Below are 16,489 nucleotides of genomic sequence, written 5' to 3'. Positions count from 1 at the left end.
GAAATAAATGAAACTGAGGCTAAAATAAGATACAGAAGATCAACAAAACAAAAAGTTCTTTTTTTGTTGAAAATATAAACGAAGCTGACAAACCTTTAGCTAGACTAACTAGGAAAAAAAGAAATGTGAGCTAATACTGGACTAAAAGGCTTTTCACTTCCTTAGTCTGTTTTGTGCTGCTATAACAGAATACCACAGACTGGGTAATTCACAATAAACAGGAATGTATTGGCTCAAGATTCTGGAGGCGGGGAAGTCCAAGACCAAGGAGCACGGCATGTGGCGAGGGCTTCTTGCTGCATCATAACATGGCAGAAGAACAGACAGAGAGAACACACACATAAGAGGGGCAAACCTGCTCCCACAATAATGGCATTTGTCAACTCCTGAGGGTGGAGCCATTATGACCTCATTACCTCTTAAAGCCCTTGCCTCCCAAAAGTATCACAATGGCAATTAAATTTTAACATGAGCTTTGGAGGGGACAAACATTCAAACCATAGCACTCCTAAATCCACTACCCATTCTCACATAGCCCCTCAAGACCCCCTGACCCTGGTGGGAGTCCTCTGGTAGGTGATGAAGGAAGGAGCATTGTGGAACTTTGAAAGGAAGGCAATGGCAGAGGTTAAGAGGGGAAAGCAAAAGGGAAAAGGGCAGTTTTCAGGAAGTTAAATACTCCACTAAATGTCTTCCCAGAATTAAACTGCCTTATGCCTGCCATTTTCAGGGAAAGATAAACACATTCTTTCAGCAACCACATGGCCAGGCCTCGGAGAAAATGAGTGTGTGCAACCAGCTGGATCGTGTTTGCACAAGAGGCAAAATACATCTGGTCATTAATAGTAATAATTGCTCTTTGGTTAAAAGCCACCATTTAGATATAGGAAATGTGGCAGCTGACAGCTATTGTGAGTCAGGTGACTGCATCCTATAAATTTTAATTTCATTTTTAAATGCAATTATGGGACATCTTCTTGGTTTGAAAGCAGGGATACAAAGGCCAAGGAAATATAATTCACACTGTCAACCAATATACAATCTTATTTACATCATGGGAAAATAACTACAGGAGGATAAAACATGATGAGATTTGCAAATCTCATGGGTCTGTATGAGACTAAGCACAGTGTGGTATCAAATGAGAGAGAGATTTCACCTGGTTAGGAAGACTGAGAAAGTCTTCACAGAGAAAGTGGATATGAGAGAGGCTTTTAAGAAAAAAGAGTAAGGTGGGAGGAAGTGGTAGGTTAGGGGAAAGTGTTAGAGGCAGAGAAGGGAGGGCATTTCAGTAGGGCTCTAGGGTTACTCCCAAAATTCAGGTTGCCCTGCTAAATTTGAATTTCAAAGAAATAAAAATACTTTTTCATGTAAGTAGGGTTGACACTTGAACAATGCAGAGATTAGGACTCCAATCCCCCATGCTGTTACAAATCCATGTATAAATTTTGACTCCCTCAGAACTTAACTACTAATAACCTACTGTTGATCAGAAGCCTTACTGATTACCAAACCATTGAAGCCAAACCATTGATCAACACATATTCTGTATATTTATCATATACTGTATTTGTAAAGTAAAGTAAGTTATAGAAAAGAAAATGTTATTATGAAAATCATAAGAAAGAAAAAATATATGTACTGTTCATTAAGTGGAAGTGAATTACCATAGAGGTCTTCATCCTTATTGTCTGCAAGTTGAATAGGCTGAGCAGGAGGAGGAGGGTCTTGCTGTCTCTGGGTGGCAGAGGCAGAAAAAGTGGAGGAGGAAGAAGGAGAGAGTACCTTTATTGAAAAACCTCCACGTATAAGCGCAATTCAAACCTATGTTGTTCAAGAGTCAACTGTGTATCCCATGCAATGTTTAAAACATGCTTGTGTTCAAAATGCCTTAGATACATCTAGAGAAATAAGTAGAGAATCTTAGATTCCAGAAAGAGGAATAAAAACTTAATTTGCTGGGGGTGCTGTGGAGACATTTGCTTTTCTTCTTTCATTTTGGTGTGGGAGCGAGATGATATGGTCTGTCATGCTCTGCGGGAGGAATAAAATGGCAATGACAAGAAGGAGGAAAATTAAGATAGGAAATTGGCCAAGAAGTAACAGAGAGTGAGGATGTTACTTTAGGTGGTACAAGTGGCTTGGAAATGGAGAAGACGGCTGAGATAGAGTGGAATAGAGGCAACAGACCAGCTCTCAGGGATGGAGGAGATGTGGATCCCAAAGTGCCTCCAAGTTTATGCCCTGTTAACTGCGGTGATGATGATTTCATTAGCATCTGGCAAAGGGGGGGGACCCAGTGTGGGGAAAAACAAATGGTATGAAATAGGGGTCATTTTAGGAGCAGCTGGCGGGGAATTCAGATACAGATGCTCAGTATGCAATTAGAACTCTTCTTGTGAAACTCGCCGGTTTGGTATTTTAGATACTTAAAGCTGTTAAATTCAATGAGCTGGTCAAAGCTGGAGGAATCCCTCTAGTTCACAGTTAGAGGCAAAATATGAGCCAGTGATGGAATAACAAAAAGACAGAAGAACAAGAACAATGAAAAAGTAGTGCTGGGTCTTGGAAACCCTGAAGTCAGGATTAGTTGTTACTCTTACATCATTCAAAGAAGACAAGAGTGTAGAGTGAGAACCAAGGATGGTTTTGGTAATTTTAACAGAGCTGTTTTAGGAAAGTAGCACGGATGGGGGTCTTGGTGCTGCAGACTAAGGAGTAAATGGGTGGTCAGGGAGTAGAGGAAACTAAAGCTGTGAGAAAACTGGGACCTGAAGAGAAAACCAAAGGGAGGAACTCCACAGAGGAGGGATGCTGAAGGCTTAAGTAAAAGAGGGGAGCAAAGTCTGAAAAGAGGGTGCAGCAATAAGATGAAAGAGATACATGGAGAGATTAGCCTTAGAAAGAAGAGCAACATCTTCCTCAGAGTAAAATGGCAGGAAGGGAGGAAAGACAGAAGAATTTTAAGGATTTGATGTGTGACCTTGAGGGAGCTGATGTTGACAGTCTCCAGCTTTGGGTAAGAAAGAAAAATGACATTGTGTGCTTTGGAAGGACCAGGGTGGAGAGCTCCTGGGATGTGGAATAAAGTCCCGGGCTCCTAACACAACTTACTGCACATCACAGACATCCTTTATTTAGACCCTAGCTAAATGAAAGAGGAAGTTGTAGGGGTTGCTGGGTGACTCCTCAGTGTAATGATTTTGTCACAGGAGGGAGGACCCAAGAGCAAGAGGCATAAGGAATGATCTCTCTCCTATGTGTTGGATTATCTGTCATAGTAGCCTGGTTCCTCCAGCAGTACCGGTCCCCGTCAGAGACCGTTCTCTTATTTTAGAGCATTTACAGGACTGAGTGCCGTCCCTCTGCTGTACAGCATGATTTGACATAGTTCACAAAAATAGAAAATAACTTACTCTATTCTTGTGGCTTCATATAAATTAAGTTACAGCACCCCATATTGAGTTTGAATATAGCAAAGTTTTGTTTTAGTTTAATGATGCACTCTTATGATTATGGAATTCCTGGCCAAAGGGGCTTTTCGATGCATTCATAAAATCTCACTGATCCCATCGTTGCTAAAACCTATGTATGAATGCCTGGTCTCATTCACAATGACTATTAGCTGGACTTTCGGAAAGGAATACAGGAAGGAGTTACATTCTTTTAATTACTCATTTCTAAAATAAGTACAGCTATAAATATACCAATACATATGTTATATGACAAGGATTTCCTAGATATGTGTGGTTAGAAAGTGAAAAATGGCAGTTATTCTCAAAAACGCTCTTACAAAGAAAAAAAAGTACAGGCTGTCATTTCTAAGACTAGGAAATGTTACACCAGAAGAATTAAAATGGACATACCTTAATACATAGGATCACGGAAGCAGTGGGATTTAGGTTTATAAGGGAACTCAAGGATAATTTTGTTCAATCCCTTTCCTTTAAGGATGGGGGACAGAAGCCCAGCAAGACCACATGACTTACAAAGGGTGCACAGTACCGAGGCCACAGAGCTCCTGACTCACAGTTCTAGAGGCTTCCCCTCTCCCACAGTGGCAAATGTCCACCAAACTTCAGGAAAATTATTCTCAGGGCCAAAATAGTGAGCGTATGACACATTCTAGGCACTCAATGAGTATTCTTAATTGGATAGCTTTATCTCTGCTCTAATCATTGATATCCCTGGCAGTTAGAAAATCACCCCCATCATACAGATTTTCCAGTACCTAATAAGGCTGTATAAGTCACAGTTACTGTAGAAAAATATAATTCGAGACTTACTCTGTATTGTCATATTGATTATTTCATAAGATCTTCCCAATGATGAGTTAAGGGTTATCAGCACCTTACTGAAGATGATAACACTAAAACTCACAAATTTACATAATTCGTTCAAGGTCAAGCAATCAGAAAACTGTGGAGTTCAAGCCCAACTTTGGTCCTCTGACTCCAGATGTCATCCTTTCTCTGCTCTACCTTATGGTCTCTCCAGGATATTTATTAATACAAGCTCTAAGGGAAAGAAAACCAAACCTGTGAGGGAAGAGAAAGTAGAGAAGACAAGGAAGGAGGAAGGGGAAATATCTGACAGGTGTGAGGCTCTTCTGGAGAAGACTGGTGTCACAGAGATCAGGGAGCCCAGATGACAGATGAATGGCTTGTGTTTCTCTTTGGAAGGTCATTGCCTGGTTGCAGGCTACAAGCTGCAAGGACCTGAGTTGGCTCAAAAGAGAAGAAAGCAACGTTGTACAACTTGGAAGAAGGTGTTGACCTCTAAGTGCATTTGAAATGCAGTGGAGTGAAAAAAGCACAAGCATGGGAATCAGGATACACGGATTTTAGTCCCAATTTTACCATTACCTTTTTATGCCCTTAAATAAGGCACTTCCCCCCTTTGTGACTTAGTTTACCCAGCTATAAAATGAGGTATGTTTAATGTCATGGTTCTCAAGTATTTTTCTTGATTTATATCATTCCCATTGGTAGAGACTGCCAATAATCTGGGAAATGACTGAAGTGGGACACTGTAAACTGACAATGCAAACCACACTCTTAGTTGCAAAAAACAACTTTATACATTCTTGACTAATCCATATATTTACACATGTAGTGGTTGATTAGCCTGTTAAGTCAGGTCATGGGATATTCTCCTGGAATGCTTCAGATGGATAATTCATCCCTTTATACATTGGGCATATCTGACAGAGGTTACACAGGTAACAGGAAAATTGTGATTTCCGGTGCATGACTCATCACTAGTGATCAACCACTGATCTTAGATTAGTAGGTTTTGCCTGTAATAATTATTAATAGACTCAAGGGAACTGTTAGTTTATTTTACCATTTTTCTGAGAGACATTTGGTTCGGAAATTAACTGGAGTTACAAGCTCTTGCGGTACTGAAAGAACGGAAAAGTTCCAAAGATCATTTTGCCAAGATCAACTGATGCTACTTTGCCGTGCAAATGAAGACCAAAGCTACAACGAAATAACCAACCACTAGGTTAAGAGCAGAAGTTTTATCACAGATCTACTTTTTCACTTGCACATTGGTTTGCAGTATTGGTGAATTGCAGACATTCATTGTAATATTTTGGCCTGGAACCAGAGTTTGAACTTGGTGTTCACGGTACATAGAAAGACATCAGGGGGCTTATAAACACTCTAAAATGGTGGGGAAGTTTAGTCATACATGAGTTTGTGGATATATAGCTTTCATTTGTTCCTCAAAAGGTAACACCAAAGGTTAAAGCACCACCATTCTACATATTCTATAATAACAGATCACAGTTATTTCTTTCATAAAACTGAAAGCTAATTTTGAAACATTGCCTAAAATTTCTAATAAGCCCTTAACTACATAAGGGTTAATAACAGACCTCCATAAGTGTATGATACCTCCTTTATATATACATCTATATATTCTCCTACTTGCTTCTCTCCTCTCTGCCCACTTCCAAAAGTAGAAAATAAAACAACAACAAAAACAGCAGTAAAGCATGCAACATAAAGCCACTTACCGGAGTCCATAGAGAACCGTTCCATCAGGATGCAGTCGGATCATTCGGTTTTTCACTGTGACTCCATGCACAAACGATTTCTTGTCATTCAGAAAGTAGGTGTCTGGTACCCAGAGTTGGTCAGCTACCCTATTGTCTAGGGTAAGGTTTAGTGGGATTCCAGAATAAGAAAGCCTTTTGTCTTTCCAAGACTGCTGGAAATACATGGTGAGTGTATAATCCTGTGAAATAAAGGAAACCGAAAAAAGAATGTTACTATCATTATCATCTAAGGCTTATTGTTAAGAAACTGATAGCATGTGGTATTGTGGATGCCCAGAGACCTACTGCTCCGATGTTCTCTACAAGATTACATTTGAATGTATTGAAATTTGCACCTCCAATAACAGGGCAACCAACAGGTGAGAAGTCCCTGAGCAATACTTGAATGTATGCATACACATGTCCATCAATATAGAGCAAATGTATGTAATTGAATTTTAAGGTTGGATGTTAAAAAAATGATATCATAGGGAAAGTAATAAAAGGAAATTACACAAACAGATCCATGGTCACAAAAATTCACCTCTGGATATTATATTTATAGTTCTAGTTTGGAGAGGAATGTTTCATAAATAATAATTAAAACTGGATGCACTTAAAAAGAGAGGGTGTTTTTCAAATTTAAAATGCTTTTTGAGTAAGTATTGCTCTGTTTGACTGACAAAGGTTATCAATTGCCACTATCTATATCTTTCTAGAGAATTACAACTTATCTATGGGTCTTGAAAAGTGGATGAGACGTTTATTTGGCCTGGAGACTACATCAGTGGTGGAACTACTCAACAATTTCTCATTCCTGCTTTGTTTCAGGAATTGGTTTGAGTTGAGAGGTGGAAAAACCTGAGGGTTTGTTTCCTCACCTTCTGCAAAAGGCTACTAAGGACTCTTTTCCCTTTTGGTCTACACAGGTTTTCCCTGGCAGTTAGACAGGTTTGGGCTCCATATAAATGGATCAAGCTACAGGGGAGGGATGTGATGATTATCTTAGCACTTTAGTTGTCTGTTTTTAAAGAACTCTATTAATACCAAGTAAAATTGTCCGTTAAAGGAAAATAAAGTGGAAGCAGTAAAAATCACAAAGTCTTTAAGCTGTGAATCTCAACATAATAAAAACAGAAGGTTCACTTTTTCTTTTCAAGCACATTGTATGTCAGTGGCGATTTTGTGAATACCTTAGCGACTATTAAGGAAAGACTGTGTAACTCCTGCACGAGGTCCATGTGCTGCCTCTGTTATATACACCACTGGTTGAGAAACAGTGACTCATGCCTTACATCTGGGCAAACTGCATTTCCGCTAGACCCCCAAACGGATATAAAAATGCATAACTAATGGGTGCAAAGCATACTGTCTGGGGGATGGGCACACTTGTAGCTCTGGCTTGGGTGATGCAAAAGCAATATATGCAACCAAAATGTTTGTACCCCTATAATATTCTGAAATTTAAAAAAAGAAAATAAATGTAAAATAAATAAATAAATGCATTTCTGAAAAATCCTAAAAGGAAAGCACTTCCATTGTGGATAATGACTTTAAGTGTTTTTTAATCATTATATTCAAGAATGTTTATACTGTTTACTCAGTAACCATCTTGCAGTAATTCAAAGGCACTCTTTCCCATTCAATGGCAAGGATATTTGCTCTTTACTATTGATCATACAACATCCTTTTAACAGTCTAAAAACCCCCTTCTACCTTACCTTCACATAAAAAAAGAATACACAGGGTTCTACACAATTCTCTTCTTATTTGCTACCATTCTAATCTGTATCTTCTTCAAGTTCTTAACATCATGACTTTTTGGAAGTAAAGGAATTGGATAGATTATGGGTCTTAGATTCCAAAATAACTTGATTCTAATCTCTACCGCATGTAGAACTGTGTAACCATAAGCAACTAACATAACCTCTTGCACTTCAGATGCCTCATTTATAAACTAAAAAAAAATTCCAGCATTTTATTGACCTATTGTAAGCATCAATTGGAAAAATTAAGGTTAAGGTACTTTAGAAACTTTAGAAACTGTAACACGCCAAACAAATAAAATACATTACCTTCAAAACTGTTCATTGCTACATACAGATTAATATTATACTTCCAAATACTTGAAGTATACATATTCGTTTTCACAAGCATTTCTATTTTTAAGGAGATGTTTGTGAAAAAATTTTTAGGCAGATGGACTCCTTTGGCCATGAAAATAAGCAGTAGTCTAGGATCAATTCTAAGCCTTGGTGTTGGCTTCTTATTTGTAATTTAGCCGGTGTGGGAAAATTAATATGAGCCACAGTCATATAGTTGTAAACTTTGTCATGGTTATCTGCACAATTAACAGTGGATGCATGTTTCAGGGCTCGTACTGAATCCTCATTAGCATCCAGATTTTCATGAGTGCTACAGAGGATTTCCTGGCAATGAGACCTGGTGGGGAAATCCTTACTCCACAATTCTCAAAAGTTTTAATGTGTGGAGAAAACAAATCATCCTAAAGTATAAAGGATTATCTTGAAAATTGTTGAGTAGATTTTATCACAAAAAAGAAGTATATGAGGTATAATACATCTGCTAATTACCTTGATTTAGCCATTCCACAATGTACACATATTTCAAAACATCATGTCGCACACTATAAATACATATAATTTTTATTTGTCAATATAAAAAAATGCAAAATAATACTATAATAATAAATGCTACACTTAAAATGTGAGTTTGCAGTAGGTAAACAATGGAAAGTAGAAAGGAGAAAATAATGTAAACATGAGTGATTCCTGGTTAGCGATGTGTGTGTGTGTGTGTGTGTGTAGACTTTTCCCCTTCACTCTTTGGAAACTGTTTTGTTTCCTGCAGAGAAAGAGCTCTATGCCATGTGGGGAGATCTTTGCTATACACAACTCATTCTGTGTTTAAAAAATTTGAATAAAAATCACATCATGGTTCTAAATTAAAGCAATAACTTACTCAATTTGCAGTAAGTAGTGATCCAATGAGAATTTATATATGCTAGTATGTTTCATCTGGACGTGGGTGATGGGGGACAAGCACCCTTCAAACGTCTTCTTTTAATGCATTTCTAGGGTTAGTAGTCTAATCAAGGACCCGACTTTATGATAAATGAAAATGTGGACATATGAAATTGATAACCTTAATAAAATGTTTTTGAAGATAATGATAATTATGGTGATAATGATGAACATCATGGAAAAACCTAAAATACAGCAATTTCTCTTTTTTCTACTATCTACATCAGACCACACGCATGACAATAATCCCCGTCTCCTGTGACATGCCCTGTGCTCTGGGGTTCTCACAACCCTCTCACATGTAGCATCAGACTGTGTTCTCACAGCAACATTGTGAGACAGGAAAATTCTCCATGAAAGAATTTATGATTTGCATATCAGAGAAACTATTTACTGTATTTCAAATTATTCTCATTATCTATACATTCATCTAAATGTTAACAGTGACATCTGAATATAATAAAGCCTAAGACTTTATGTTGGTGAATCCTATTTTTAGATGAAAAAGAAAGGCTTGAAATTGCTGTATTTTGTTCTCTCATATGATAAGTTTCCTATTAATTCTTCATCGTACCAAAGTGCAAGCACTCCAGAGAAGATGGAAAATTTTTCAGAAAAAAAATTAATGCTCTTTGGCCAAGAGCATTAAAATCATTTTTCTTGCAGGTGCACTTACAAATGTTCAGCCAGCTTTCCTAAGTGTGCACGTTACTCCCTGAGAGGAAGTGGGATATATTTAGAAACTACGGGCCACAGGGGATTCCCTGACACTGAGGTAAATTAATGGGATTAATGGGTCTGAGATTGTTAATGAAATTAGTCAGGCCAATTCAGGCATGGGAGAATTTGATTCATTGAGGAAACGCAAGATAGGCCGTACCCAATCAGTAGTGCTCAACGAAACTCCAAAACAACATACTTTTTACATCTAGAAATGATTAAAGGTACAGTACAAGAAAATAATTATATTAAATAAAAGTCTTTCTTTTGGAGAATAAAGGTAACATTCTTCTTAGATCTGTAGTTTTAAACTCAGGGTGATTTTTCCCTCCCAGGGTACATTTAACCATGTGCAAAGACAGCTGTGGTTGTCACAACTGGGAACAGCAGCCCGGGTGCCGCAGCGCTGTAGTTAGAGGCCCGGGGTGTCACAACTGGGAACAGCAGCCCGGGTGCCACAGCGCTGTAGTTAGAGGCCCGGGGTGTCACAACTGGGAACAGCAGCCCGGGTGCCACAGCGCTGCAGTTAGAGGCCCGGGGTGTCACAACTGGGAACAGCAGCCCAGGTGCCGCAGCGCTGTAGTTAGAGGCCCGGGGTGTGACAACTGGGAACAGCAGCCCGGGTGCCACAGCGCTGCAGTTAGAGGCCCGGGGTGCTCCTCAACCCACCGCGATGTGCAGCACAGCGCCCACAGCAAAGAATCACCTGCTTCAAAATGTCAACAGTGCCAAGGTTGAGAAATTCTGCCTTACATGAAACTATCCTTTTTATTATCAGTAAAATAGTTCAAAATTTTCTACCATTATTTACCATGAAAAATATGTATCTCAAAATCTTTACCCTGAGCTTTTAACATATCCCTCAAAACTCTGTGTTATGGAAAGCTAACATAAGACGGTTTATAATTTGCTATGTTACCATACGAAATCATTTGATAAAATCCGTTAATTAACTAGCATTGGAATAGGAAAAAGTTACGTGTTGCAGGCAAATACATTGAGGTATGCATGTTACCAGAACGAGCTCTGAGAAGACTAAAGTGGGCTGGAAAAGTGAGGGTCCCTTATCAGCTGAGATCTGCATGTCTCAGACTATGTGAGCAGAAAGATAACACATTGCTTTAACATCTGGTAATATGGCATCCACTCACAAGGATCATATAAGCAATCCTTCCTTTTCAGACTATTCTCAAGAAATATATATATTATACATGAAAGAACCAAGGCTCCTGATCACATTCCATTGCTTTGTAACCATCTTCCTGTGTGAAGTTCCCTTCCCTTCACGCACTCAGAGAGCTCAGAGCGGTTCCACTTTTCTTCTCTGGAATTTGCCTAATAAAGTAGACAAGCTTATTGAGTAGGAGGGTATCGGTTTAATAAGTTTTTGCATTAACCTAGAGCATAAATAAGTCAGGACTGACTGAACACAACACTGAAAGGAGGGATGGATGGAGAAGAGGAGAAACATACGAGATGTTTAAGACAGCACTCGGTGACCCTTTAGTATGACAGGTTAGGGAGAAGCGGGCATCCAGGATGGCTGCAGGTTTCTGATCCGAATAGGTAGCGAGACTGCAGTAAGAAGAATTGAAGCTTGGGGGCTGAAGATGACTAACCAGTTTCACATGGGTTGGGGCAAGCACGCAGAGGGGCCGAGGAAGTAGTTCCGGGTCAGACACAGGAGGCCGGGGCTGCGGAGACACACAGCCACGTGGGTCACGAGTGACAGCTGCAGTCGTGGGAACGAATCAGCTCGCCCTGGGGAAGCGTAAGGTGAGAAGAGGACAGAGCCCCTGGGAGATGCGATTCCAGGATTAGTCACTCACCCCTCTGAGCTCCTACAACACACCTCTGCTTTGACTGTGGCGCTCATCCTATCGTTTTGCAATGATTTCTCAGCCCCACCAGATTCTGAGCTCCCCAGGGGCCAAGGTTTTTATTTTGGGACCCAGCAGAGTGCACAGTGAGTGGATAGGAGATGACCGAATGTATCAGTTGAATGTGAATTAAGTAGTGCTGTGTGTTTGGGGCACTTAATATCATCACTGAGTGCGTTAGCGCCAAGTCATCCTACTGCATTTCTATATTCTGAAAAAATTGGTTATTCTTAGATAACATATATGAGGATTTTCAAATAGCTAAAATAATTAATAATCCAGAATTCCTATTCCGTAACAACTCAAGATAAACGGTTCTATAATTCCTTCTAATATAGAAGATGATAAAAGGATATGGAGTTTAAAACAAACTTGCTCTTTAGGACTGAATTAAGAGTAACTTTATGTGAAATATTAATAGATAAATTTTGATTTATATTAAATGAAATTTTATTGATAGTTCCAGCAATTACTCTCATCCACTTGGAAGTATAAGGGTATTTACACTAAAGCTTTAAAAATGGAACTTTATTCAGCAAAATTTTGAGGCTCATTTAAGAGTTAGTAAATATTCAAAACAATCAAATATTAAATTTATGATTAATTCATCCAGAGAATGATTCATAAACTTCACTGACACATAAAACCACATGATGGCATATGACACATTAGGTTTTTTTTAAGTTCCTTAATTTCAGAGGTTCATAGAAAATTAGTGTTTCCATTTTTCTCAATATCAAAATAAGAGCAGAAATAAAATCAGATGCATAGAATATCTAATGGAATATTCAGAATGTGAGAATTTGGGCTGACCATCCTGAGTTGCACTATGAATATATGACCAGAATGGGGATCGGGATGTGGTATTCATGGCAACCCAAGACAGCCAAGCTAGTTATGAAGTGAGATAAGCTGAGAAAGGATATGAGAACCAGAATTAAATTAAGATTCTATCAAAACCCACACTACTTAGAAGAGATAAAAAAAATTCATGTCTCATTTTCTAGCCTGGAAAGCCAGTTTTCTCTTGTGATTTGTGATCTTGCAATGTGTACAGACCTTAAAAGGGAGCAGTCTATAGCAAGAATTCTAGGCCTGGTACTGTTTTATAGGAGGAGAATTAGGTTTTAGCAACTCTCAGTTTAAAATACATAGGATAGTAAAGGAGGGATTAATATGGGCTACAGTAATATCCCTCTCAACAATCAAGTGGTTCTGATATCTCTTAGAGATTAGTTACCTTCCCAGGAAAGAATCCACTGGGCACATTCAGAAACCTTAATTTCAGACTTTCTAACAGGAAGATGGATTTTTATCAAACTATCCATCAGATTATCATGCTAAAGAGATTATGGGTAATGGCCTCTGGGGAGTCCTGGGGAAACTCTCAGGTTAGAATGGGCAGCAAAATCATAATGTCCACAGGTCAGCTTTACCATGTTCACCCTCTTGCTCTTGCTCCATCTTCTCTCTTCTGTGTGCATTTTGTATTTTTAACAATTTATTACTTGGAGACAATCACCGTTAACATATTGGTGGCCTTCTGCCCCCTCCTCTCTCTCTCTACTTTTTTAAAAAATAAGATCATTCTCTATGCACTACTTTTTATTACCTTTTCTCCAGCTGTGTATTTATTCACTTATTTGTTTACTGCTTATCCCCTCTCCTCCTCCATTCTACTTTCTTTCACTAATCAATTAATAATTTAGTGGGCACCTTTTTACGTGTTTGCTCATGCTCATAAAATTATACAGGGACATATATACATAGATTGGGCTTTCGCCATTGTTTTAAAAAATAGTATATTATATTCACTTTTGTAAATCTTTCTTTTCATAATGACACAGCACAAAAATCCCTCCAAATCAGTGGGTGAAAAATATAACTCATTCTACTTGATGCTACATAGTATACTATGGTATAGATATACTGTTAATTATTTAACCATTGTCCTATTAATGATCATTGAAGTTATTTTAGGTATTTTTACAACTAAAATAATGCTGGAATCTTTCTCTGTATATATATAAACGCACATATATACACATATATGATTCTCATATTCTTTCTCAGCTTAGCTTGCTTCATAAATAGCTTGGCTTTCTTGGGTTGTTATGCACACCCAAGGTGCATATAAAATAAACACCAAAGTGTGTGTGTGTGTGTGTGTGTGTGTGTGTGTAAGCACAAGGACTAGTGCTTTATAACATCTTTTGTATGATGTCATGCTCTTACTAAAGTTAAGTAAAAATAAAACCATGGTTTCTTTGGAACCATCATTTTCTAAATACTAAACTAAGCCCAAATGTATAAAAATAACCAAGTAAGACCTTAAATTCAGGTTTACAGAACCAAAGAGCTACATAAACATCCATACTGGCCATCTCCAGTCTGTTCAAACTGTTACTGGTCCTTGACGGGGTCTAGCAAGACAGAAAGTGTCTTGGCAGATACTGCTGAAGAGAAGGACTTTGGCAACTTTATACCACATAATGAGAAAAAGAAAAGAAAAAGAAAACTCTACAAATTTCTCTGTGAGTGAAGAAAAATGGTTTGTGAATTCTAAAGCTAACAATTCTGATCAATTTAGTAGCTTTATAGTCATCCTCGCACCTGTACCAAACACACACATCTGAGCACATTAAGGATATAGACTAGACCCGGCTAGGGATAAAACCCGTGCGAAACAAACTGAGCTATTAACTAAGTCATTGGTGAAAATAGACATTCAGTGTAATAATGAGAAGCAGCATTAGGAATTGGGAGACTTGAAATCTAATTGAAAGACTCATTGTTTATTAATCCTGTGATTTTTGGAGTAAATCTGTCAACTACTCTGAAACTCAGTTTCCTCATTTGTGTGATGGGCAGGACCACTATTAACTGAAAATATAATATAATTGATACATCAAATATGATATAATTGAAAGACTGTATGTAATAGTCCTAAAAATCTTTAAAAACTATAATTGAATAAATAAGAAAAACCAAGTTGCTTAAAACATGTTATGGAAGAATGAAATGCTTAATCTATATTTCCATTCTCTTTGGCTTAGTTATCAATTTTACTCCCCCCCCCACACCAAATACTTAATGAGAGCTGCCTGTTACTAAATGTTTAACTATATGAGCAGGACTTTACAGGAGCTTTTCATATGTTATATTATTTAAACCTCACAGCCACTCTATGAAGTTGGAATTAATGTTTCCTTCTTATAGCTGAGACTTTGAGTTTAAGGGATGCTCAAAGTGACTCTGCTCAAAAATGTCAAGAGCTGTGATTTGAACCCTGGTCTGACTCCAAAGCCAGAGTTCTTTCCACTGTATCACATAACAAGCAATGGCTTAAGCACATGCCACAAGCACAAAAGGTTTTCCTTCTAGGACATGGCTTTTATCTCTTGCCCAAGGCTTACTTCTGCCTTGCTTTTTTATGGATGCCAATTAATCATTAACATTCAGTTCTAGTGTAGATTTTTCGGTCCTCTCTGATGTTTTATCCATAAGTTCTCCTTCATTAGCCGGGGATGGTAATGAACGCTGTGGCCATGCTCTTATCTCTGTGCCATGGACATCCCCACGGAATGCTAAACGCAATCAATTGTTCATCGCTGCCTTGGACAATTTCTTCAGATGTTAGCTGAGGGAAAGCCGACATTTTTGTTCCATAATAATCCTCGAGGAGCACAGGGAGTAGAATAATTTTCTTTTGGTAGGATGGCTTTTACATTCCAAAGCCTGCCAAAGTATTTTACCACTTCCAAGTAAAAGCCTCATTAATCATTAGTTATGGTAGCAACTGTATTTCCCTTGCTAGAAATTATTTCTAAGTGACAGTAAGATGAAAGGCAAATATCTTAAGTGCCTAGAGGCTAAGGATCTCTTAATTTAGATGGGTGTACATGGCACTCTAGGAGACGTGCATGAGCATAAACTGATTGAGGGAAGGGGCTGCAGCGCTTTACTTCTATGCCCTTGGCACCAGGCTCATGAGCTATCCTTGGCCCAGCCTAGATTATGCCCATGCACCTTTAAATCTGGTCCTCCATTTCTACCCCCATTCTCAGTCTTTCTTGACCCTTTTCCCTTCCCCACATTCCACATTAAACAAATCAACAAAACCTGGCATTTCTGTTCATAAAAATATTTTTTTTATTCTGTCTACAATTGCTATATCTAGTTAGGCTTTTGTCATTTCTCACCTGATTTACTGCAATGGGCTCCCTAACTCGTCTTCTCTTCCTAGCGTTGCTCTTGCCATTTGTTGTATGGGAGACAAAGTGGTATTCTGATTTTTTTTAAAAATTGCCAATATGATCATCTTGCTTCCAAGGTTAAATTTGTATAGCTCCTCAACGTTATGAGGGTAAAAATATAAATTCCTTAAGGGAAGACAATAGCTGCCTCAGTCCCTGTCTTATCTCTTCGGTCACAGTTCTGAGTTATTTCCACTTTTACTCTGTCATCCAGCCACCCTGGTATTCTCTCAGTTCCTCGAACATAGCTTTTCTCTTCCTGTAAAGTCTCCTTGGCCTGGAGCACTTATTTCTCCTCTCTTGCCCCTTTGCCTGGCTACCCCTTACTGACACAGGACTTAGACTGAAAGCTAAACTACACCCTTTTCTCCTTGGTCAGGAGCCAGAAAATCTGAGTTTTCTCAGGCCTATCCTATCTGCTCCCCTAATAAGCTCCCCTCGCAGCCTGTCAAACTCTGCAAGGAGATTGGCTGGGTGCTCTGCCACATCCTGCACGAGACTCTGAGCTTCATGAGGGTGTATCTATCTTGTTATGTTCCCATC

The 16,489-nt window shown here is 38.6% G+C and overlaps 1 protein-coding gene across 1 annotated transcript in view; it reads right to left on the bottom strand.

The window, feature by feature from the left end:
• The window catches only part of GABRB1 (gamma-aminobutyric acid type A receptor subunit beta1), a 232,291-nt gene that overhangs the window by 134,738 nt on the left and 81,064 nt on the right, over positions 1-16,489 (bottom strand). Inside the window, 1 exon segment of the mRNA XM_045532953.1 lies at positions 6,026-6,246. Coding sequence (XP_045388909.1) covers positions 6,026-6,246 — 221 coding nt within the window.

This window comes from Lemur catta, chromosome 19 (genome assembly GCF_020740605.2).
Source record: "Lemur catta isolate mLemCat1 chromosome 19, mLemCat1.pri, whole genome shotgun sequence".
NCBI classification, from domain to species: domain Eukaryota; kingdom Metazoa; phylum Chordata; class Mammalia; order Primates; family Lemuridae; genus Lemur; species Lemur catta.
The sequence above is the reverse complement of the archived record's forward strand: the minus strand, read 5'-3'. Positions and strand labels throughout refer to the sequence as shown.